This window comes from Salvelinus alpinus, chromosome 3 (assembly GCF_045679555.1).
Source record: "Salvelinus alpinus chromosome 3, SLU_Salpinus.1, whole genome shotgun sequence".
Lineage (NCBI taxonomy): Eukaryota > Metazoa > Chordata > Actinopteri > Salmoniformes > Salmonidae > Salvelinus > Salvelinus alpinus.
The window spans coordinates 96,276,630-96,302,651 of NC_092088.1; the positions used below are offsets into that span (position 1 = coordinate 96,276,630).

Below are 26,022 nucleotides of genomic sequence, written 5' to 3' on the forward strand. Positions count from 1 at the left end.
CTAAAACCCCAAACAGCTAGTAATGCAGGTGTAGAAGCATATTTAGAAATTATTTTTATATTACCTGCTGTGTATCGTACCTGCTACCTATATTACCTGCTGTGTATCATACCTGCTACCTATATTACCTGCTGTGTATCATACCTGCTACCTATATTACCTGTTGTGTATCATACCTGCTACGTATATTACCTGCTACCTATATTACCTGCTGTGTATCATACCTACTACCTATATTACCTGCTGTATTGATTAAAAATTATTTATATGATCAGAAAATGAACTTTGATTTCCTTCTTCTTCTTTATTTTATTTTTCTCTCCTCCTCCTCCTCCTATTCCTCCTTCCCCTCCCCCTCATCCACCTCCTCCCCCTCCTCCACCTCCCCCTCCACCTCCCCCTCCTCCTCCACCTCCTCCTCCTCCCCTTCCCCCTCCTCCTACTCCTCCCCCTCCTCCACCTCCCCCTCCTCCCTCTCCCCCTCCTCCTCCTCCCCCTCCCCCTCATCCACCTCCTCCTCCTCCTCCTCCACCTCCCCCTCCTCCACCTCCTCCCCCTTCCCCTCCTCCTCCCCCTCCTTGGTTGTTGTTTACTTACTGTTATATACAGTTATATCTGTAAAAGCCCTGTCTGTCTAGAGACACTAAAGAACAGCTGTTATATCAGACAGTCTGTAAAACAGAAGCGCTGTCTGTCTAGAGACACTAGAAAACAGCTGTATGTTTTCTCTTGTAGAGCTGACAATAAAATTCAGTTTTGACTCACTGCAGTAAGTCAAAATACACTGCATGACCAGAGGTATGTGGACACCTGCTCATCAAACATCTCATTCCAAAATCATGGGCATTAATATGGAGTTGGTTCCCCCCTGTGCTGCTATAACAGCCTCCACTCTTCTGGGAAGGCTTTCCACTAGATGTTGGAACATTAATACGGGGACATGCTTCCATTCAGCCACAAAAGCATTAGTGAGGTCGGGCCCTGATGTTGGGCGATTAGTCCTGGCTCGCAGTCGGCGTTCCAATTCATCCCAAAGGTGTTTGATGGGGTTGAGGTCAGGGCTCTGTGCAGGCCAGTCAAGTTCCTCCACACCGATCTCGACAATCAATGTCTGTATGGACCTCGCTTTGTGCACAGGGGCATTGTCATGCTGAAACAGGAAAGGGGCCTTCCCCAAACTGTTGCCACAAAGGTGGAAGCACAGAATCGTCTAGAATGTCATTGTATGCTGTAGCGTTGATTTCCCTTCACTGAAAGTAAGGGGCCTAGCCCGAACCATGAAAAACAGCCCCAGACCATTATTCCTCCTCCACCAAACTTTACAGTTGGCACTATGCATTGGGGCAGATAGCGTTTTCCTGGCATTCGCCAAACCCAGATTCGTCCGTCGGTCTGCCAGATGGTGAAATGTGATTCATCACTCCAGAGAACACGTTTCTACTGCTCCAGAGTCAAATTTCGGCGAGCTTTACACCACTCCAGCCGACGCTTGGCAATGCGCTTGGTGATCTTAGGCTTGTGTGCGGCTGCTCGGCCACGGAAACCCCTTTTCTGCAGCTACCGACAAACAGTTATTGTGCTGACCTTGCTTCCAGAGGCAGTTTGGAACTCGGTAGTGAGTGTTGCAACCGAGGACAGATGATTTTTACGTGCTACGTACTTCAGCACTCGCCGGTCCCGTTCTGTGAGCTTGTGTGGCCTACCACTTCGCGGCTGAGCTGTTGTTGCTCGTAGACGTTTCCACTTCACAATAACAGCCCTTACAGTTGACCGGAGCAACTCTAGCAGGGCAGAAATTTGAAGAACTGACTTGTTGGAAAGGTGGCATCCTATGACGGTGCCACGTTGAAAGTCACTGAGCTCTTTAGTAAGGCCATTCTACTGCCAATGTTTGTCTATGGAGATTGCTTGGCTGTGTGCTCAATTTTATACACCTGTCAGCAACGGGTGTGGCTGAAATAGCAGAATCTACTAATTTGAAGGGGTGTCCACATACTTTTGTATACATAGTGTATATACAGTATCTGATTGATGACTTGTGCACCCGCATGTCTGAATCTCAATGTACCTGTATCGTACCTGCTACCTATATTACCTGCTACCTATATTACCTGTTACCTATATTACCTGCTACCTATATTACCTGTTACCTATATTACCTGCTACCTATATTACCTGTTACCTATATTACCTGCTGTGTATCGTACCTGTTACCTATATTACCTGCTACCTATATTACCTGCTGTGTGTCATACCTGCTACCTATATTACCTGTTACCTATATTACCTGCTACCTATATTACCTGCTGTGTATCATACCTGCTACCTATATTACCTGCTACCTATATTACCTGCTGTGTATCATACCTGCTACCTATATTACCTGCTACCTATATTACCTGCTGTGTATCATACCTGCTACCTATATTACCTGCTACCTATATTACCTGCTGTGTATCATACCTGCTACCTATATTACCTGCTGTGTATCATACCTGCTACCTATATTACCTGCTACCTATATTACCTGCTGTGTATCATACCTGCTACCTATATTACCTGCTACCTATATTACCTGTTGTGTATCATACCTGCTACCTATATTACCTGCTACCTATATTACCTGCTGTGTATCATACCTGCTACCTATATTACCTGCTACCTATATTACCTGCTGTGTATCGTACCTGCTACGTATATTACCTGCTGTGTATCATACCTGCTGTGTATCATACCTGCTACGTATATTACCTGCTGTGTATCATACCTGCAATGTATCATACCTGCTGTGTATCATACCTGCTGTGTATCATACCTGCTGTGTATCATACCTGTTGTGTATCGTACCTGCTATGTATATTACCTGTTGTGTATCGTACCTGCTACCTATATTACATGCTGTGTATCATACCTGCTACCTATATTACCTGCTGTGTATCATACCTGGTACATATATTACCTGCTGTGTATCATACCTGCTACCTATATTACCTGCTGTGTATCATACCTGCTACCTATATTACCTGTTGTGTATCATACCTGCTACGTATATTACCTGCTACCTATATTACCTGCTGTGTATCATACCTACTACCTATATTACCTGCTGTGTATCGTACCTGCTACCTATATTACCTGTTGTGTATCATACCTGCTACCTATATTACCTGCTGTGTATCATACCTGCTACGTATATTACCTGCTGTGTATCATACCTGCAATGTATCATACCTGCTGTGTATCATACCTGCTACGTATATTACCTGCTGTGTATCATACCTGCTAAGTATATTACCTGCTGTGTATCATACCTGCTACCTATATTACCTGCTGTGTATCATACCTGCTGTGTATCATACCTGCTACCTATATTACCTGCTGTGTATCATACCTGCTGTGTATCGGACCTGCTACCTATATTACCTGCTGTGTATCATACCTGCTGTGTATCATACCTGCTACCTATATTACCTGCTGTGTATCGTACCTGCTGTGTATCATACCTGCTACCTATATCAATTTTATTTTATTTTATTTTATATAGCCCTTCGTACATCAGCTAATATCTCGAAGTGCTGTACAGACACCCAGCCTAAAACCCCAAACAGCTAGTAATGCAGGTGTAGAAGCATATTTAGAAATTATTTTTATATTACCTGCTGTGTATCGTACCTGCTACCTATATTACCTGCTGTGTATCATACCTGCTACCTATATTACCTGCTGTGTATCATACCTGCTACCTATATTACCTGTTGTGTATCATACCTGCTACGTATATTACCTGCTACCTATATTACCTGCTGTGTATCATACCTACTACCTATATTACCTGCTGTATTGATTAAAAAATATTTATATGATCAGAAAATGAACTTTGATTTCCTTCTTCTTCTTTATTTTATTTTTCTCTCCTCCTCCTCCTCCTATTCCTCCTTCCCCTCCCCCTCATCCACCTCCTCCCCCTCCTCCACCTCCCCCTCCTCCTCCACCTCCTCCTCCTCCCCTTCCCCCTCCTCCTACTCCTCCCCCTCCTCCACCTCCCCCACCTCCCTCTCCCCTTCCTCCTCCCCCCCTCCCCCTCATCCACCTCCTCCTCCTCCTCCTCCACCTCCCCCTCCTCCACCTCCTCCCCCTTCCCCTCCTCCTCCCCCTCCTCCACCTCCTCCCCCTCCCCCTCCTCCACCTCCCCCTCCTCCACCTCCTCCTCCTCTTCCAGCTGTGGACACCACCAAGGATCCGTGCCAGAAGGTGAAGTGTAGCCGCCACAAGATCTGTGTTACCCAGGGTTACCAGAGAGCAACATGTGTCAATGTCAACCGGAAAAAGCTGGAGCACAGGTGGGTAATCAATCAATCAATGAATAAATCACTCCGAGATTCACAGGCAGAGGCATCTGGGTGGGGGGAGTCTGCATATCATTGGTCCTGGAGGGAAAACTGCGCGCCAGGGGAGCTTATTCCGTGGTGTTATCGTTGACAGCAGGCGTCAGTCAGCACGTCTTCTGAACAGCAGCACTATTGATTACATCGCTATCGCCGTGCCAACGTGCTGTACGTCTGTACTTCCAGAATGATGTCATTTCAACTAGAACATTCCTGCTGTGCCATGATTAATTTAAAAGGTATAGGCTGCATCCTCAATAGCATCCTATTTCCTTTATAGTGCACTACTATTGACCATAGGGTTCTCCTCAAAAGTAGTGCACTTTGTAGGGAATAGGTTTTCCATTTGGGGTGCATCCATCAAAAATGTAGTCAAACTAAACGTGACACTTCCCTCGTATTGTTCTGTTGTGCATCAGACACACACACACACACACACACACACACACACACACACACACACACACACACACACACACACACACACACACACACACACACACACACACACACAATAAGCAGGTAGATTATCTCTCTTGGGTGTTATTCTACATAATTAATAATATTCTCCCTTTACCCAGTAGACCAGATACACCATGATGGTTATAGATGAACCTTTACCCAGTAGACCAGATACACCATGATGGTTATAGATGGACCTTTACCCAGTAGACCAGATACACCATGATGTTTATAGATTAACCTTTACCCAGTAGACCAGATACACCATGATGGTTATAGATGAACCTTTACCCAGTAGACCAGATACACCATGATGGTTATAGATGAACCTTTACCCAGTAGACCAGATACACCATGATGGTTATAGATGGACCTTTACCCAGTAGACCAGATACACCATGATGTTTATAGATTAACCTTTACCCAGTAGACCAGATACACCATGATGGTTATAGATGAACCTTTACCCAGTAGACCAGATACACCATGATGGTTATAGATGAACCTTTACCCAGTAGACCAGATACACCATGATGTTTATAGATGAACCTTTACCCAGTAGACCAGATACACCATGATGGTTATAGATTAACCTTTGGGATATTATTATTTACCCAGTAGACCAGATACACCATGATGGTTATAGATGGACCTTTACCCAGTAGTCCAGATACACCATGATGGTTATAGATGAACCTTTACCCAGTAGACCAGATACACCATGATGTTTATAGATGAACCTTTACCCAGTAGACCAGATACACCATGATGGTTATAGATTAACCTTTGGGATATTATTATTTATGACACATTTTGATCTAAGTGAAAGCATGAGATTTAAATACCTCTGATAGAGACCTAGACTCTGAACCTCAGGCTTTCAAGGCCAAATGTAAAGGACGGTCGTCGCAATAATTAAATAACATAACAACCATGGTGGCCATGGCAACACAATGCCCCACTGCTGTCTATTTCTCGTATCGCTATATATCTGCTTCTCGTGAAAAACAGAAATAGTGGCCGGGAACAAACGTAATCGGAAAAAGACGTGTTAACGGATTTCAACATTATTCCCTGCAAAGTCTATATGCAGCGACAGCAAGACATTTATCTTCCTCAATAAACAGCTTCATCTTCTTGACGCTACCCTTGAGATGAGGGAGCCACAGTGGTGTGGAATGAAGAGTTATTAGCATGAACACAGCCGTGCTAACTGCTAACCCTGCTCAGCATCATTAAGTAAGAGGCCCTGCTCATGCTACTGCTAATGCTACTGCTGCTACTGCTCATGCTACTGCTCATGCTAATGCTCATGCTACTGCTGCTACTGCTCATGCTAATGCTACTGCTGCTACTGCTCATGCTAATGCTCATGCTAATGTAGAGTACAGGAAGCTATTGGGGTTTGCTTTTGGAAGTGGATGTGCTGCTCACTAAGTATCAACCCCAATGTTCAGTAGAGGAGATGAACAAGCCAAGCAGAGTCAAGTTGACGTAGTTTAAAAAAAAGTTGTATCTTATGTCCTCCCTTTGTGATTGTTTAGAAGTTGTATTACTGTTTGTTTAGAAGTTGTATTACCCCACCTCTTTAAGGAATACCTAGGATAGGATAAAGTAATCCTTCTCACCCCCCCCCCCCTTAAAAGATTTAGATGCACTATTGTAAAGTGGCCGTTCCACTGGATGTCATAAGGTGAATGCACCAATTTGTAAGTCGCTCTGGATAAGAGCGTCTGCTAAATGACTTAAATGTAAATGTAAATGTATTACAGGAGTTATTATAGTGTTAAAGGAATTTTAATTCCTGTTTATCAACCAATTAAATTAAAACACTCTGCCCATAAATAAGAATTTGTAAGATAATTATCAGCATTAAATGGACAGAAACCAGTCTTAAAATCAATCAATCAATAGCGTTTATTCTCGAGAGTACTGATCATAATACATTTTACATCAGGTTATATAATAAAGATGATGTCATAGGTTTTAATGTCCATCCTCCTCTCGGATACAATGGCAGTATAGTCAGAGTTCTCATTACTGTCTGCCACCTGTTAAACTATCTACAACCAACCCAAGGTCTTTCCCCTCCCTGGGTAGACATCATTCTAGCCTGTCTGAAGATAAACCCATTCTTTCTAACAAGGAACACATAACATTCAACATTATGATTATAATAAGATTAATTCTTACAGTAATATAGTAGTATTCTGTTTAGTTATAATTCCAAGTCAAATGTATACATATTTTAGTCATTAAACACAACAATCCCGTAACATATAGATAAGCAAGTAGGCGTTGTCTGTGTCTGTTAACTAATCTCCATGTTTCCTCTTTAGAAGCAGAGAGCCTGTAGAGCTGATGCCTCATGAGAACACCTGTAAGCCCTGCCCTGTGGCCGCTGCCTCCCCTGTGTGTGGTACGGATAGACACAACTACGCCTCTCAGGTACTAACATACCTCCTCCTCTCTCTCTCAATTCAATTATCCCTCTCTCTCCTCCTCTCTCAATTAAATACCCCTATATCTCCCCCTCTCTCTCCTCCTCCTCTCTCTCTCTCAATTCAATTCTCCCTCTCTCTCCCCCTCTCTCTCTCCTCCTCTCTCTCTCAATTAAATACCCCTATCTCCCAACCTCTCTCTCTCCTCCTCTCTCTCTCTCAATTCAATTCTCCCTCTCTCACCCTCTCTCCCCCTCTCTCTTTCCGCCTCTCTCTCGTCTCCCCTCTCTCTCTCCCCCTCTCTCTCCTCTCTCTCAAATCAATTCTCCCTCTCCCCCCTCTCTCTCTCCGCCCCTCTCTCGTCTGTCCCTGTAATCTGGTTCCACACTGGTAGCAAGAGGACAAGTGCACTGTACCGCTGGATGAATGCAAATGCAGGTGTTTGTCCCAAATGGCACCCTAATTCCCTTTATAGTGCACTACTCTGACCAGGGCCCATAAGGAATAGGCTGTCATTTAGGACCCAGGTCAGGATGAATGCATGCGTGTGATGAATGTCTGTCTCAGGTTTGAACAGCGTAGCACCGTACCACTGGCCACTACTTTCCCCCTTTATTGATTTATGTACTTTTTAATTCTGACCTTGATGAGAATGACTGCTCACTCAGCCCCTTCTCCCACCTCTCTCCTGCCTCTCTCCTGCCTCTCTCCTGCCTCTCTCTTGCTTGCCTCTCTCCTGCCTCTCTCTTGCCTCTCTCTTGCCTCTCTCCTGCCTCTCTCCTGCCTCTCTCTTGCCTCTCTTCTGCCTCTCTCCTGCCTCTCTCCTGCCTCTCTCCTGCCTCCCTCTTGCCTCTCTCCTGCCTCTCTCCTGCCTCTCTCTTGCCTCTCTCTTGCCTCTCTTCTTCCTCTCTCCTGCCTCTCTCTTGCCTCTCTTCCTCCTCTCTCCTGCCTCTCTCCTGCCTCTCTCCTGCCTCTCTCTTGCTTGCCTCTCTCCTGCCTCTCTCCTGCCTCTCTCTTGCTTGCCTCTCTCCTGCCTCTCTCTTGCCTCTCTTCTGCCTCTCTCCTGCCTCTCTCCTGCCTCTCTCCTGCCTCCCTCTTGCCTCTCTCCTGCCTCTCTCTTGCCTCTCTTCCTCTCTCCCTCCTCTCTTCCTCCTCTCTCCCTCCTCCATCCCTCTCTCTCTCTCTCTCTCTCTCTCTCTCTCTCTCTCTCTCTCTCTCTCTCTCTCTCTCTCTCTCTCTCTCTCTATCCCTACTGTCTCTCTTTTCTCCCTTCTCTCTCTCTCCCTCCCCCTCCTCTCTCCCTCTTCTCTCTCTCTCTTGCTCTCTCTCTCTCTCCTTCCTATCTCCCTCCTCTCCCTTCTCTCTCTCTCCCTCCTCTCTCTTACCTCTCTCTTTCCTCTCTCCCTCCTCTCTTCCTCCTTTCTCCTGCCTGTCTCCCTCCTCTCCCTCCTCTCTCCATCCTCTCTCCTAATTTTCTCTGTCTTTCGCTCTCTCTTCTCTATTTTTCTCTCTCCAGCTTCTCTCTCCTCTCTCCTGCCTCTGTGCCTCCTCTGTCATTTGAATGAGCAATCTGTTTTTCTGTGGTCACCCCCATAAATATTTTATCGGCATTCAAGCTAAGCCTGCTCAACTCAGGCAAGCCAGGACCTGGCACCGCCTCAGGTGTGTTTGTGTGTGTGTCCCTGGACCTGGCACCGCTTCTCCCTCTCTCTCTGTCTCTCTGTCTCGCTCTCTCTCTCTATCTCCTCTCTACTCTCTGTCCAATCTCTCTCTCTACTCTCTGCTCTCTCTGTTCTCTTTCTCTCTCTCTCTCTCTCTCTCTCTCTCTCTCTCTTTCTCTCTACTCGCTCTCCCTCTTTCTCTCTATCTCTCCCTATCTCTCCCTCTTTCTTTCTCTCTCTCTCTCTTTCTCTCTCTACTCTCTCTCCCTCTTTCTCTCTATCTCTCCCCATCTCTCCCTCTTTCTCTCTCTCTCTCGCTCTCTCTCTCTCTCTTTCTCTCTCTACTCTCTCTGAATTGGAACGCCGACTACGAGCCAGACCTAATCACCCAACATCAGTACCCCCAACTTCACTGATGCTCTTGTGGCTGAATGGAAGCAAGTCCCCGCAGCAATGTTCCAACATCTAGTGGAAAGCCTTCCCAGAAGAGTGGAGGCTGTTATAGCAGCAAAGGGGGAACCAACTCCATATTAATGCCCATGATTTAGGAATGAGATGTTTGACCAGCAGGTGTCCACATGGTCATGTAGTGTAGATGGTGTGTAGATTTGTACTGTTGTTGAACGGCAGTGTAATCTCGCTCTCTCGCTCTCTCTCTCTCTCTCTCCGTCCTGTCTCTCTCTCCCTGCTGTCTCTCTCTCTCTCTCCCTCTCCCTCCCTCCCTCTCTCCCTCTTGCTTTATCCTCTCTCTCTCTCTCTCTCTCTCTCTCTCTCTCTCTCTCTCTCTCTCTCTCTCTCTCTCTCTCTCTCTCTCTCACCCTCTCCCTCCCTCTCTCCCTCTTGCTTTATCCTCTCTCTCTCCCCCCCTTCTATCTCTCTCTCTCCTCCAGTGTAAGTTGGAGCAGCAGGGCTGTCTAACAGGGAAGGAGCTGAGTGTGAAATGCCAGGGCATGTGCCCCTGTGCCACTGCTGCCGCCCCCATCACAGAGACCGAGGACAAACACGGCAAGTACACACACACATACACTCACACACTCACACACACACACACTGTTGTTCGGTCAGTGTGTGTTGTTGTTCTGTCAGTGTGTGTTGTTGTTCTGTCAGTGTGTGTTGTTGTTCTGTCAGTGTGTGTTGTTCTGTCAGTGTGTGTTGTTGTTCTGTCAGTGTGTGTTGTTGTTCTGTCAGTGTGTGTTGTTCTGTCAGTGTGTGTGTTGTTGTTCTGTCAGTGTGTGTTGTTGTTCTGTCAGTGTGTGTTGTTGTTCTGTCAGTGTGTGTTGTTGTTCTGTCAGTGTGTGTTGTTGTTCTGTCAGTGTGTGTGTTGTAGTTCTGTCAGTGTGTGTTGTTGTTCTGTCAGGGTGTGTTGTTGTTCTGTCAGGGTGTGTGTTGTTCTGTCAGGGTGTGTTGTTGTTCTGTCAGGGTGTGTTGTTGTTCTGTCAGTGTGTGTGTTGTTCTGTCAGTGTGTGTTGTTCTGTCAGGGTGTGTTGTTCTGTCAGTGTGTGTTGTTCTGTCAGTGTCCTCTGTGTGTCAAGGTCTCTAGCTGTTTGTCAGACAGCGGCCTGTGTTAGCTAGCTGCCAACGGAAGACATCTATTGAACGTAGCTGTTTCGTGATGTTGATATGACTGAATCCTAATGATGCGTTATTCCGTGGGAGAGGATACCTTTTCCCTCCCTCACCACCTCCTCATACAGCAGCTGTCTCTCGTTGAGATCAATACAAGTCGATCTGAGAGACTGGGGTTAGCAGGTAGGCTAGCAGTGGTCTGATAGAAAAGTCTCCCTCTCTGTGAGTGAAATATTCTTGATGCCATTCGTTATTTAGAGTGGACATATATCATGATATTCAGACACAACATTGATTGTCCGTTACTCCTGGTCGTGTGGAAATGCCAGTAGATTCAAACAGTTATTCATCTCAGTGTCTACTGGTACAGCAAGTTGTTGACGTCTACATTAGCTGGCTAGATCATTGTGTTGCTGGGGATAATGTGTTGATTATTGCAAATACTGTGTGATATATTTATTGAGATAGTGAATGAGGTAGTTGTGGACTCAGTGAGACCTGTCCTACTGTATGGTAGTTGTGGACTCAATGAGACCTGTCCTACTGTATGGTAGTTGTGGACTCAGTCAGACCTGTCCTACTGTATGGTAGTTGTGGACTCAGTGAGACCTGTTCTACTGTATGGTAGTTGTGGACTCAGTCAGACCTGTCCTACTGTATGGTAGTTGTGGACTCAGTCAGACCTGTCCTACTGTATGGTAGTTGTGGACTCAGTCAGACCTGTCCTACTGTATGGTAGTTGTGGACTCAGTGAGACCTGTCCTACTGTATGGTAGTTGTGGACTCAGTGAGACCTGTCCTACTGTATGGTAGTTGTGGACTCAGTGAGACCTGTCCTACTGTATGGTAGTTGTGGACTCGGTGAGACCTGTCCTACTGTATGGTAGTTGTGGACCCAGTCAGACCTGTCCTACTGTATGGTAGTTGTGGACTCAGTGAGACATGTCCTACTGTATGGTAGTTGTGGACTCAGTGAGACCTGTCCTACTGTATGGTAGTTGTGGACTCCGTGAGACCTGTCCTACTGTATGGTAGTTGTGGACTCAATGAGACCTGTTCTACTGTATGGTAGTTGTGGACTCAGTGAGACCTGTCCTACTGTATGGTAGTTGTAGACTCAGTGAGACCTGTCCTACTGTATGGTAGTTGTGGACTCAGTGAGACCTGTCCTACTGTATGGTAGTTGTGGACTCAGTGAGACCTGTCCTACTGTATGGTAGTTGTGGACTCAGTGAGACCTGTCCTACTGTATGGTAGTCGTGGACTCGGTGAGACCTGTCCTACTGTATGGTAGTTGTGGACCCAGTCAGACCTGTCCTACTGTATGGTAGTTGTGGACTCAGTGAGACATGTCCTACTGTATGGTAGTTGTGGACTCAGTGAGACCTGTCCTACTGTATGGTAGTTGTGGACTCCGTGAGACCTGTCCTACTGTATGGTAGTTGTGGACTCAATGAGACCTGTTCTACTGTATGGTAGTTGTGGACTCAGTGAGACCTGTCCTACTGTATGGTAGTTGTAGACTCAGTGAGACCTGTCCTACTGTATGGTAGTTGTGGACTCAGTGAGACCTGTCCTACTGTATGGTAGTTGTGGACTCAGTCAGACCTGTCCTACTGTATGGTAGTTGTGGACTCAGTGAGACCTGTCCTACTGTATGGTAGTTGTGGACTCCGTGAGACCTGTCCTACTGTATGGTAGTTGTGGACTCAATGAGACCTGTTCTACTGTATGGTAGTTGTGGACTCAGTGAGACCTGTCCTACTGTATGGTAGTTGTAGACTCAGTGAGACCTGTCCTACTGTATGGTAGTTGTGGACTCAGTGAGACCTGTCCTACTGTATGGTAGTTGTGGACTCAGTCAGACCTGTCCTACTGTATGGTAGTTGTGGACTCAGTGAGACCTGTCCTACTGTATGGTAGTTGTGGACTCAGTGAGACCTGTCCTACTGTATGGTAGTTGTGGACTCGGTGAGACCTGTCCTACTGTATGGTAGTTGTGGACTCAGTGAGACCTGTCCTACTGTATGGTAGCGATGATATACATGTTATGTTATGAGCTGTGGGCCTTTCCTTCCCTCAGCAGAGAGCTGTACTGGGCAGGACCTGGCAGACCTTGGAGACCGCCTCAGAGACTGGTTCCAACTGCTCCATGGAAACGCCAAGCAGAACAACTCAGGCAAGCCTGGACCTGGCACCGCCTCAGGTGAGTGTGTTTGTGTGTCCCCGGAGCTGGCACCGCCTCTGTCTCTCTTTCTCCATCTCTCTCTCTTTCTCTCTCTCTCTACTCTCTCTCCTCTCTCTCTCTCCTCTCTCTCTCTCTGCTCTCTCTACTCTCTATTCTCTCTCATTCTCTCTACTCTCTCTCCCTCTCCTCTCTCCCTCTACTCTCGTCTCTCATTCCTCTCTCTCTCTCATCTCTCTTTCCTCTCTCTCCTCTCGTCCAGTCCACTCCTTTATGCTCTGATTCACAGCTGACATCTCAGTTATGACAGTCCGTAATGAAATCTTCACCCAATAAAGAGCTATACACAAAGTAGCACATTCCTGTCTGAGTTGCAATGTGTTTGAGAGTCATCAGTGTCACAGACAGACCTTCGCCTGGACCGTATTGAATGAAACTCAGGACCACGTTGTATCATGCGAAAGGTAAAGGGAGATTTAATATTGCTTCCTACATGGCCTCCTCACAGAGACACACTCTCAGATGTTCTCCAGGAGGGCTGAAGCCCCGCCCCATAGCATCCCCTCTGTCACAGGTGCAGCTCATCACCTGGGATCAGAGATAGAGGGAGGAGAGACAGGGAACTAAGAGAGAACAGCGTGACATCACAACGACATGACATCACGGCAACATGACATCACGGCAACATGACATCACGGCAACATGACATCACGGCAACATGACATCACGGCCACATGACATCACAGCAGCATGACATTCCAGCAACATGACAGTACAGCAACATGACATCACAGCAACATGACATCACATAACTCCCATTCACACAACTACTCAGAATAACGGATCAGGGTGAAACATAGAACTGTAAGTTGATGAAATATGGATTATGAGACTGGCCAGTATAATAAAGGATAAACACATAAACATTCATACATCCACTGTGTCATTCTCAGCCCTCCCGTCTAGACAGAGATAGCAGGCACCCTGTGAAGGCCTCCTTTAAAATATGCCTTATGTGGCAGTAGGCAGGAAGAGGAGAAGTGAAGTGAATCACATTGACAATCAAGTCATTTCCTGGTATTTGTTGAGCCAAGATAGTCCACTCAGTAACCCTCTGTTTACCAGGGAGTCCTGGGTTCCATAAACTAAACTAATCTAACTAACTAACTAAACTAATCACATTTTGTTTCACTTGGTCCTGATTTTGATTGATTTTTAATTGAACTGGGATTTGATTTGACCTGCACTTTGATTTAATGTGTCTTGAAAGACATCTAGTAAATAAAATGTATAATTATGTTTTCTATCCTCAGTCCTGGACAAGAGCCTGGTGGCCAGCTGTAAGGATTCCATAGGCTGGATGTTCTCTAAACTGGATACTAATACTGATCTGTATCTGGACCAGGTAACTTTGTCTTGTCTGTTAATCCTTTTATTTGTTTTACCATGGAGGACCACTTTGAAAACAAGTGTTTTAATGAATACTCTCAGGTGTTATCTTTCTGGGATCAGATGCTCATCTCGTTTTACACATACAGTACATGATGTGTTATTTTTTTTACCCCAAATAAAATAAAATACATTTTAATTCAGGCCGAGCTGGCAGCTATCAACCTGGACAAGTATGAGGTGTGCATCCGGCCCTTCTTCAACTCCTGTGACGGCTACAAGGACGGGAGGGTATCCACCGCAGAGTGGTGCCTCTGCTTCTGGAGGGAAAGTGAGTGTTACTGGCTGACTGGCTGGCTGACTGACTGACTGGCTGACTGACTGGCTGACTGGCTGACTGGCTGACTGGCTGGCTGACTGACTGGCTGACTGGCTGACTGACTGGCTGGCTGGCTGACTGGCTGACTGGCTGACTGGCTGACTGGCTGGCTGACTGACTGACTGACTGACTGACTGGCTGGCTGACTGACTGGCTGACTGGCTGACTGGCTGACTGGCTGACTGGCTGGCTGACTGACTGGCTGACTGACTGGCTGACTGACTGGCTGGCTGACTGGCTGACTGACTGGCTGACTGGCTGGCTGGCTGACTGGCTGACTGGCTGACTGACTGGCTGACTGACTGGCTGACTGACTGGCTGACTGACTGACTGACTGGCTGACTGGCTGACTGACTGGCTGACTGGCTGACAGACTGGATGACTGACTGACTGGCTGACTGGATGACAGACTGGATGACAGACTGGCTGGCTGACTGACTGGCTGACTGACTGGCTGACTGACTGGATGACAGACTGACTGGCTGACTGACTGACTGGCTGACCCAGGGTTCTGTTTTTGGAGGGAAAGTGAGTGTGTGACCAATCTGGGGTTTAAGGGACCACAATGGAAATAAGTCCTGACCGTATTGTGCTATCCCTGACAAGTTTTTAAAATCTATCTATTTTTTTTTTAAACTGTCAAATAAAATCAATCTTAAGGCTGTTAGACTGCTGAGATCCACTGCTGTATAAATACATCACTGTTGCCTCTGCTTCTGGGGATGTGTGTTACTGACTGACGGACTTTCTCTCTGTCTCTCTTTCTCTGTCTCTCTCTCTCTCTGTGTCGTCTCTCTGTATCTGTCTCTCTCTCTCTTTCTCTGTTTCCCTCTATCTCTCTCTCGTTCTCTCTTTCTCTTTCCCTCTCGCTCTCTCTCTCTCTCATCCAAAGGCATCCATTATACTAGTTCACTCAGCACTTAGTTGATAATCAATAAGAGTATAAAAGAATGAAATACAAGATTTACTAAACCAATCAATACAGGAGAAAAGTGTGATTATGAAAACGATTGATTGAAATTCCATTTAGAATAGAACGGTTGAAATGCTTTTCCCGACATCCCTTCTCTGTTGTCTTCCTCAGAGCCCGCTTGTCTGGCTGAACTAGAGAGGATCCAGGTTCAACAAGTGGCCAAGAAGAAGCCTGGTAAGTGTCTGTCTTATAACAGGGACTTTACAGGAAGTTTGTCCCAAATGGCACCCTATTCCATACATAGTGCACTACTTTTGCCCAGGGTCCATATGGCTGTGGTTAAAAGTAGTGCACTATGTAGGGAATCGGGTGTCATTTGGGACGTACACAATAAGATGACCTAATGTAGTATATTAGTGTCTATGACTCTGTTATCAACTGAAAGGTTTTCTATATTAGTGTCTATGACTCTGTTCTATATTAGTGTCTATGACTCTGTTCTATATTAGTGTCTATGACTCTGTTCTATATTAGTGTCTATGACTCTGTTCTATATTAAGGTGTGTGTGTTTCCTGAACATATGGTTTCACATAAGGAACAAGGTGTGTGTGTTTCCTGAACATATGGTTTCACATAAGGAACAAGGTGTGTGTGTTTCCTGGACATATGGTTTCACATAAGGAACAAGGTGTGTGTGTTTCCTGGACATATGGTTTCACATAAGGAACAAGGTGTGTGTGTTTCCTAGACATATGGTTTCACATAAGGAACAAGGTGTGTGTGTTTCCTAGACATATGGTTTCACATAAGGAACAAGGTGTGTGTGTTTCCTAGACATATGGTTTCACATAAGGAACAAGGTGTGTGTGTTTCCTAGACATATGGTTTCACATAAGGAACAAGGTGTGTGTGTTTCCTAGACATATGGTTTCACATAAGGAACAAGGTGTGTGTGTTTCCTAGACATATGGTTTCACATAAGGAACAAGGTGTGTGTGTTTCCTAGACATATGGTTTCACATAAGGAACAAGGTGTGTGTGTTTCCTAGACATATGGTTTCACATAAGGAACAAGGTGTGTGTGTTTCCTGAACATATGGTTTCACATAAGGAACAAGGTGTGTGTGTTTCCTAGACATATGGTTTCACATAAGGAACAAGGTGTGTGTGTTTCCTGAACATATGGTTTCACATAAGGAACAAGGTGTGTGTGTTTCCTAGACATATGGTTTCACATAAGGAACAAGGTGTGTGTGTTTCCTGAACATATGGTTTCACATAAGGAACAAGGTGTGTGTGTTTCCTGAACATATGGTTTCACATAAGGAACAAGGTGTGTGTGTTTCCTGAACATATGGTTTCACATAAGGAACAAGGTGTGTGTGTTTCCTGAACATATGGTTTCACATAAGGAACAAGGTGTGTGTGTTTCCTGAACATATGGTTTCACATAAGGAATAAGGTGTGTGTGTTTCCTGAACATATGGTTTCACATAAGGAACAAGGTGTGTGTGTTTCCTGAACATATGGTTTCACATAAGGAACAAGGTGTGTGTGTTTCCTGAACATATGGTTTCACATAAGGAACAAAGTGTGTGTGTTTCCTGGACATATGGTTTCACATAAGGAACAAAGGTGTGGAGGATCTATTCCCCCTGATCTACTCGTCAGCCTGTTCTGGTGTGGGCGGGTGTGAGCTGCTGCTTCTGGCGTCTGCCCGTGTTGTGGCTGGTGTGTGTCTGTGGGGTGGGGTACAGTGTGTGTGTGTGTGTGTGTGTGTGTGTGTGTGTGTGTGTGTGTGTGTGTGTACTTGTGTAGTACTGAGAAGGTGCCTGGAGCACATTGTGTTAGGAGTGTGCCGTGGCTAGTGTGTGTGTGTAGTTTGTGTGTAGTTGTGTAACAAGGTGTCTGCAGCAGCAGGGGAGCTGGAGGATGCTCATTAAACAGACAGGCAGCAGCCAGGATCAAGGCCTAATCAGGCTGATTGGAGAGCAGTGTTAAGGTGAACCCCATGGAGCCCACAGCAGGATCAGGGAGAGAGGAGTTTTATTTCATAAAGCCTTTACATCACCAACAGCACAAACCCCACTTCAACAGACTACAAAGTTAGAACCAAGCCCCCCTCCCCTCCCCACAGAACAGACACCTCCTCCTCACAGAACAGACACCCCCTCCTCACAGAACAGACACCCCCTCCCCACAGATGGATCAAGGTGTGACACGTATCTGGGGAAGATCTCCCCCTGTGATGCTGATCAGACCCATCAACAGAGGTAACAGACAAAGGAAAGGTCTCCCACTGTGATGCTGATCAGACCCATCAACAGAGGTAACAGACAAGGGAAAGATCTCCCCCTGTGATACTGATCAGAACCACCAACAGAGGTAACAGACAAGGGAAAGATCTCCCCCTGTGATGCTGATCAGAGCCATCAACAGAGGTAACAGACAAGGGAAAGATCTCCCCCTGTGATGCTGATCAGACCCTTCAACAGAGGTAACAGACAAGGGAAAGATCTCCCCCTGTGATGCTGATCAGAGCCATCAACAGAGGTAACAGACAAGGGAAAGATCTCCCACTGTGATGCTGATCAGACCCATCAACAAAGGTAACAGACAAGGGAAATATCTCCCCCTGTGATGCTGATCAGAGCCATCAACAGAGGTAACAGACAAGGGAAAGATCTCACCCTGTGATACTGATCAGATCCATCAACAAAGGTAACAGACAAGGGAAAGATCTCCCCCTGTGATGCTGATCAGACCCATCAACAGAGGTAACAGACAAGGGAAAGGTCTCCCACTGTGATGCTGATCAGACCCATCAACAGAGGTAACAGACAAGGGAAAGATCTCCCCCTGTGATACTGATCAGACCCATCAACAAAGGTAACAGACAAGGGAAAGATCTCCCCCTGTGATACTGATCAGACCCATCAACAAAGGTAACAGACAAGGGAAAGATCTCCCCCTGTGATACTGATCAGACCCATCAACAGAGGTAACAGACAAGGGAAAGATCTCCCCCTGTGATACTGATCAGACCCATCAACAAAGGTAACAGACAAGGGAAAGGTCTCCCACTGTGATGCTGATCAGACCCATCAACAGAGGTAACAGACAAGGGAAAGATCTCCCCCTGTGATACTGATCAGACCCATCAACAGAGGTAACAGACAAGGGAAATATCTCCCCCTGTGATGCTGATCAGAGCCACCAACAGAGGTAACAGACAAGGGAAATATCTCCCCCTGTGATGCTGATCAGAGCCATCAACAGAGGTAACAGACAAGGGAAATATCTCCCCCTGTGATGCTGATCAGAGCCACCAACAGAGGTAACAGACAAGGGAAATATCTCCCCCTGTGATGCTGATCAGAGCCATCAACAGAGGTAACAGACAAGGGAAAGATCTCCCCCTGTGATGCTGATCAGACTTTCACCTCATACGTCACCTGCAGTCACATTAACCATGTAGACTTTCCCCTCAAACCTCACCTGATACCAGATACCTGCCTTTTACAAGCAGTAACATGTTTCAGTTGTGGGTTTTAACATCCATGTAATCACTGTCTTTTTGGCTTTCCCGTAACGTGTGAGCTCTCGCATCAGGTTGCCATCGGGAATGAACGTTGGCACATTGGATAAAGTAACCCTGGTATCCGGGGAGAAAAGCGGCGTGATTATCAAAACCACATCATTTAGAGTAACACCTGTCTCAACCATCCGCTTGACAAGGTGCTCCTCTTTCAGAAACACAACTACTGCTTTATTCATTTCCCCCTCCTCTCACTCTCCCTCCCTCCTCTCACTCCTCCTCTCCCTCCTCTCACTCCCTCCTCTCCCTCCCTCCTCTCACTCCCTCCCTCCTCTCCCTCCCTCCTCTCACTCCCTCCTCTCACTCCTCCTCTCACTCCTCTCACTCCCTCCTCTCACTCCCTCCTCTCACTCCCTCCTCTCCCTGCCTCCTCCTCGCCCTCCTCTCACTCCCTCCTCTCACTCCTCCTCTCACTCCCTCATCTCACTCCTCCTCTCACTCCCTCCTCTCACTCCCTCCTCTCACTCCTCCTCTCACTCCCTCCTCTCACTCCCTCCACTCCCTCCCTTCTCTCACTCCCTCCTCTCCCTTCCTCCTCTTTCAGAAACACAACTACTGATTTATTCATTTCCCCCTCCTCTCACTCCCTCCTCTCACTCCCTCCTCTCACTCCCTCCTCTCACTCCCTCCTCTCACTCCCTCCCTCCTCTCCCTCCCTCCTCTCACTCCTCCTCTCACTCCTCCTCTCCCTCCCTCCTCTCACTCCCTCCTCTCACTCCCTCCTCTCACTCCCTCCACTCCCTCCCTCCTCTCACTCCCTCCACTCCCTCCCTCATCTCTCTCACTCCCTCCTCTCACTCCCTCCTCTCCCTCCTCTCACTCCCTCTTCTCCCTCCCTCCTCTCACTCCCTCCTCTCACTCCTCTCACTCCCTCCTCTCCCTCCTCTCACTCCCTCCTCTCCTCCTCTCCCTCCTCGTCTCACTCCCTCCTCTCCTCCTCTCCCCCCTCCTCTCACTCCCTCCCTCCTCTCCCTCCTCTCACTCCCTCCTCTCTCTCCTCTCACTCCCTCCCCTCCCTCCCTCCTCCTCTCCCTCCTCTCCCTCCTCACTCCTCCTCTCACTCCCTCCCCTCCCTCCTCTCACACCCTCCTCTCCTTCCCTCCTCTCCCTCCTCCTCTCACTCCCTCCTCGCACTCCTCCTCTCACTCCATCCCTCCCTCCCTCCCTCCTCTGCCTCCCTCCTCTCACTCCCTCTCTCCCCTCCCTCCCTCCTCTCACTCCCTCCCTCCCCTCCCTCCCTCCCTCCCTCCCTCCCTCCCTCCCCTCCCTCCTCTGCCTCCCTCCTCTCACTCCCTCCCTCCCTCCCCTCCCTCCCTCCTCTCACTCCCTCCCTCCCCTCCCTCCTCTCACTCCTCCTCTCCCTCCCTCATCTCACTCCTCTGAACAAAAAAGGGACAGCAACCTCTCACCACACACAGCACCCTCACACAACCAACTCCAGAGAGAGAGAGAGACTCTCTGTTTCCAGTGTTGTGATTGGCAGGCCTGTCAGTACAGGTGCCAATCAAAGAACAACAAAGAACCAAACCAAAAACAGGCCGACACATGATTGTGATTTTACTCCTCTGCTCAAGGATACCTAATGCTCCTACAGCAGAATGGTGCAGTATGGTGGGGTATGGTGCAGTATGGTGCAGTATGTTGGGGTATGGTGCAGTATGTTGGGGTATGGTGCAGTATGTTGGGGTATGGTGCAGTATGTTGGGGTATGGCACAGTATGTTGGGGTATGGTGCAGTATGGTGGGGTATGGTGCAGTATGATGGGGTATGGTGCAGTATGGTGGGGTATGGTGCAGTATGTTGGGATATGGTGCAGTATGGTGGGGTATGGTGCAGTATGTTGGGGTATGGTGCAGTATGGTGGGGTATGGTGCAGTATGGTGGGGTATGGTGCAGTATGATGGGGTATGGTACAGTATGGTACAGTATGGTGCAGTATGGTACAGTATGGTGCCGTATGGTGGGGTATGGTGCAGTATGGTACAATATGGTGCAGTATGGTGGGGTATGGTGCAGTATGATGGGGTATGGTGCAGTATGATGGGGTATGGTATAGTACAGTATGGTGCAGTATGGTACAATATGGTGCAGTATGGTGGGGTATGGTGCAGTATGATGGGGTATGGTCCAGTATGTTGGGGTATGGTGCAGTATCGTGGGGTATGGTGCAGTATGATGGGGTATGGTGCAGTATGGTGGGGTATGGTGCAGTATGTTGGGGTATGGTGCAGTATGGTGGGGTATGGTGCAGTATGTTGGGGTATGGTGCAGTATGGTGGGGTATGGTACAGTATGGTGCAGTATGTTGGGGTATGGTGCGGTATGTTGGGGTATGGTGCAGTATGATGAGGTATGGTGCAGTATGGTGCAGTATGGTGGGGTATGGTGCAGTATGTTGGGGTATGGTGCAGTATGGTGCAGTATGGTGCAGTATGTTGGGGTATGGTGCAGTATGATGAGGTATGGTGCAGTATGGTGCAGTATGTCGGGGTATGGTGCAGTATGGTGCAGTATGGTGCAGTATGTTGGGGTATGGTGCAGTATGGTGGGGTATGGTGCAGTATGGTGCAGTATGTTGGGGTATGGTGCAGTATGGTGGGGTATGGTGCAATATGATGGGGTATAGTGCAGTATGTTACAGTATGGTGCAGTATGGGTACCAACTGAGGATAAGGAGGAACCAAACCAAAAACAGGCTTTAAATATTTGAAGACAAGTTTAAAGTTAGTTCCCCATTGGGACTTAAAATGTTTTATTCCTTGTCTGGTCTCTTTATTTTGGGGGCATTTGTAACTCCGCCCCCTCGCTACAGTGTTTATGTAAAGTGGCAGTTGTGTTTGACAGTTGGTCTGAAGGGAGGAGGCTGAAACAGAGGGGGAACTGTCACAGGACTGTCAACCATTTTAACATGACACTATCAAGACATAGACATAAAGTTGAAGTCGGAAGTTTACATACACCTTATCCAACTACATTTAAACTCAGTTTTTCACAATTCCTGATATTTAATCCTAGTAAAAATTCCCTGTTTTAGGTCAGTTAGGATCACCACTTTATTTTAAGAATGTGAAATGTCAGAATAATAGTAGAGAGAATGATTTATGTCAGCTTTTATTTCTTTCATCACATTCCCAGTGGGTCAGAAGTTTACATACACTCAATTAGTATTTGGTAGCATTGCTTTTAAATTGTTTAACTTAAGTCAAACGTTTTGGGTAGCCTTCCACATGCTTCCCATAATAAGTTGGGTGAATTTTGGCCCATTCCTCCTGACAGAGCTGGTGTAACGGAGTCAGGTTTGTAGGCCTCCTTGCTCGCACACACTTTTTCAGTTCTGGCCACAAATGTTCTATAGGATTGAGGTCAGGGCTTTGTGATGGCCACTCCAATACCTTGACTTTGTTGTCCTTAAGCCATTTTGCCACAACTTTGGAAGTATGCTTGGGGTCATTGTCCATTTGGAAGACCCATTTGCGACCAAGCTTTAACTTCCTGACTGATGTCTTGAGATGTTGCTTCAATATATCCACATAATTTTCCTCCCTCATGATGCCATCTATTTTGTGAAGTGCACCAGTCCCTCCTGCAGCAAAGCACCCCCACAACATGATGCTGCCACCCCGTGCTTCACGGTTGGGATGGTGTTCTTCGGCTTGCAAGCCTCTCCTTTTTCCTCCAAACATAACGATGGTCATTATGGCCAAACAGTTCTATTTTTGTTTCATCAGACCAGAGGACATTTCTCCAAAAAGTACGATCTTTGTCCCCATGTGCAGTTGCAAACCGTAGTCTGGCATTTTTATGGCGGTTTTGGAGCAATGGCTTCTTCCTTGCTGAGCGGCCTTTCAGGTTATGTCAATATTTATTTTTATTTATTTTTATTTATTTTTTATTTTTTATCCCATTTTCTCCCCAATTTTCGTGGTATCCAATCGCTAGTAATTACTATCTTGTCTCATCGCTACAACTCCCGTACGGGCTCGGGAGAGACGAAGGTCGAAAGCCATGCGTCCTCCGAAGCACAACCCAACCAAGCCGCACTGCTTCTTAACACAGCGCGCCTCCAACCCGGAAGCCAGCCGCACCAATGTGTCGGAGGAAACACCGTGTACCTGGCCCCCTTGGTTAGCGCGCACTGCGCCCGGCCCGCCACAGGAGTCGCTGGAGCGCGATGAGACAAGGATATCCCTACCGGCCAAACCCTCCCTAACCCGGACGACGCTATGCCAATTGTGCGTCGCCCCACGGACCTCCCGGTCGCGGCCGGCTGCGACAGAGCCTGGGCGCGAACCCAGAGACTCTGGTGGCGCAGCTAGACCACTGCGCCACCCGGGAGGCCGGTTATGTCAATATAAGACTCATTTTACTGTGGATATAGATACTTTAGTACCTGTTTCCTTCAGCATCTTCACAAGGTCCTTTGCTGTTGTTCTGGGATTGATTTGCACTTTTCACACCAAAGTACGCTCATCTCTAGGTGACAGAAGGCATCTCCTTCCTGAGCGGTATGACGGCTGCGTGGTCCCATGGTGTTTATACTTGCGTAATATTGTTTGTACAGATGAAGGTGGTACCTTCAGGCATTTGGATGAACCAGGATGAACCAGACTTGTGGAGGTCTACAAAAAAAAATCTGAGGTCTTGACAGATTTCTTTTGATTTTCCCATGATGTCAAGCAAAGAGGCACTGAGTTTGAAGGTAGGCCTTGAAATACATCCACAGGTACACCTCCAATTGACGCAAATGATGTCAATTAGCCTATCAGAAGCTTCTAAAGCCATGACATAATTTTCTGGAATTTTCTAAGCTGTTTAAAGGCACAGTCAACTTAGTGTATGTAAACTTCTGACACACTGGAATTGTGATACAGTGAATTATAAGTGAATAATCTGTCTGTAAACAACTGTTGAAACATTACTTGTCATGCACACAGTAGATGTCCTAACCGACTTGCCAAAACTATAGTTTGTTAACAAGAAATTTGTGGAGTGGTTGAAAATCTAGTTTTAATGACTCCAACCTAAGTGTATTTAAACTTCTGACTTCAACTGTACATTAGAAAATATATAGATAAAAATGACACTATCACGGCATAGAGAGACATGCATGAGTAAATATATAGATAGATTAATGCATCTTGAATAAAGGCCTGGCTCAATAAAGCAGACTAGAGGCTGTCTCTCTCTCTTTGAGACAAACACATTTTGATGGACTTTGTATTGTATTATGTAGTGGTATGTGATGCCTGGTTGTGTCACCTGGCTATCTTGAGATGAATGCGCTAGCTGTGGGTCTCTCTGGATGAATGCACTAGCTGTGGGTCTCTCTGGATGAATGTACTAGCTGTGAGTCTCTCTGGATGAATGACCTAGCTGTGGGTCTCTCTGGATGAATGCACTAGCTGTGGGTCTCTCTGGATGAATGTACTAGCTGTGAGTCTCTCTGGATGAATGACCTAGCTGTGGGTCTCTCTGGATGAATGCACTAGCTGTGGGTCTCTCTGGATGAATGACCTAGCTGTGGGTCTCTCTGGATGAATGCACTAGCTGTGGGTCTCTCTGGATGAATGACCTAGCTGTGGGTCTCTCTGGATGAATGCGCTAGCTGTGAGTCTCTCTGGATGAATGCACTAGCTGTGGGTCTCTCTGGATGAATGCACTAGCTGTGGGTCTCTCTGGATGAATGCACTAGCTGTGGGTCTCTCTGGATGAATGCACTAGCTGTGAGTCTCTCTGGATGAATGCACTAGCTGTGGGTCTCTCTGGATGAATGCACTAGCTGTGGGTCTCTCTGGATGAATGCACTAGCTGTGGGTCTCTCTGGTTGGGAACATCTGCTAAATGACATTGTAATGTAGTGGTGTGTGTTTTATGTGATGTTTCCTGTTTGGACCCCAGGAAGAGTAGCCTCTGCCTCAGCAGCAGCTCATTGGGCGATCCTAGTAAATACTACTAATACTACTACTCTCTCTCTCGCCTCTCCCTGTTTTTTCTGTGTCTCTCTCACTCTTTCCTCTCTCTGTTTTTTCTGACCCTCTCTCTGTCTCTCTCACCTCCGTTTTTTCTGTCCCTCTCTCTTCCTCTCTCTCTTTCTCCCTCTGTTCTTCCCTCTCTTTCTCATCTCTCTTTCTGCCTCCCTCTCTGTCTTTCTCCCTCTCTTCTACCCTCTCTCTCACCTTGTCTCTCTCTCTGTTATTCTCCAACAGACAGCTCCTCCTCTCCTTCCTTTCCGGACTGAGTCTCCTCACAGGTCTACAAGCTGCGCTGACGTTTTTCATTTATGCACCACTTATCTCTTCCACCGGTGTGAGGCAGCGCAGAGAGCTCCGCAGCACAGTGCATACATATTTAACAACACAGTGTGTGTGTGTGTGTTTTTGCAGGCATGTACATCCCCAGCTGCGATGAGGACGGCTACTACAGGCAGCTGCAGTGTGACCAGAGCATGGGCGAGTGTTGGTGTGTCGACCAGCACGGAGGAGAAATGATGGGCTCTAGAATCCATGGCAACCCTGACTGTGGTAAGAGCTGTAGGGAAGAGCTTCTTGGTGGTTACACAATAACAAAAAGCAGGCATTGTGATTGGTTGAGACGCGTCCTAAGCCACGCCTAAAAAAGAAACTGTTTTAGTATGGGTCCGCCTATGAGAAATGCCTGCGCATCCAGTGTCCCATCAACCAATTCATTAAGTTGATGTCTACTGTGAAAAGCATCTAGACATTATATCCCCATGCTTCTAGCATAACATTTGGTTTGCAACAACAGGGGGGGGGGGTTTGTACAAACGTTTCTGTCTCTGGACATTTGCAACATTGTTTCGATATTGAAATTTGATCTCCACCGTCCTCATGAGAATTAATGAACGTGTCAGGATGAGACGGACATCTTGTCTCAGCCAGTCGAAATCATGAATCAGCATCGTTTTTATGGATATAAGAAATGTCAATATAAAAACAGGTCAAACGACACGCAGATACTTTGCTGTTATTCTGGCTTCACTTTTTAACGTGACTGGAAGTTAGCCGTAGTTGGCTAGCTAGC

At 46.9% G+C, this 26,022-nt stretch overlaps 1 protein-coding gene across 1 annotated transcript in view; it reads left to right on the top strand.

The window, feature by feature from the left end:
• The first annotated feature begins 788 nt into the window (after positions 1-788).
• LOC139569881 (testican-2-like) overlaps positions 789-26,022 on the top strand; it is a 33,141-nt gene continuing 7,907 nt past the window's right edge. Inside the window, exons 1-9 of the mRNA XM_071391203.1 lie at positions 789-798; positions 4,220-4,340; positions 7,187-7,295; positions 9,840-9,954; positions 12,599-12,721; positions 14,014-14,105; positions 14,294-14,420; positions 15,553-15,615; positions 25,365-25,502. Of these exons, the coding sequence (XP_071247304.1) occupies positions 789-798; positions 4,220-4,340; positions 7,187-7,295; positions 9,840-9,954; positions 12,599-12,721; positions 14,014-14,105; positions 14,294-14,420; positions 15,553-15,615; positions 25,365-25,502 (898 nt within the window). The remainder of the gene's footprint in view (positions 799-4,219; positions 4,341-7,186; positions 7,296-9,839; positions 9,955-12,598; positions 12,722-14,013; positions 14,106-14,293; positions 14,421-15,552; positions 15,616-25,364; positions 25,503-26,022) is intronic.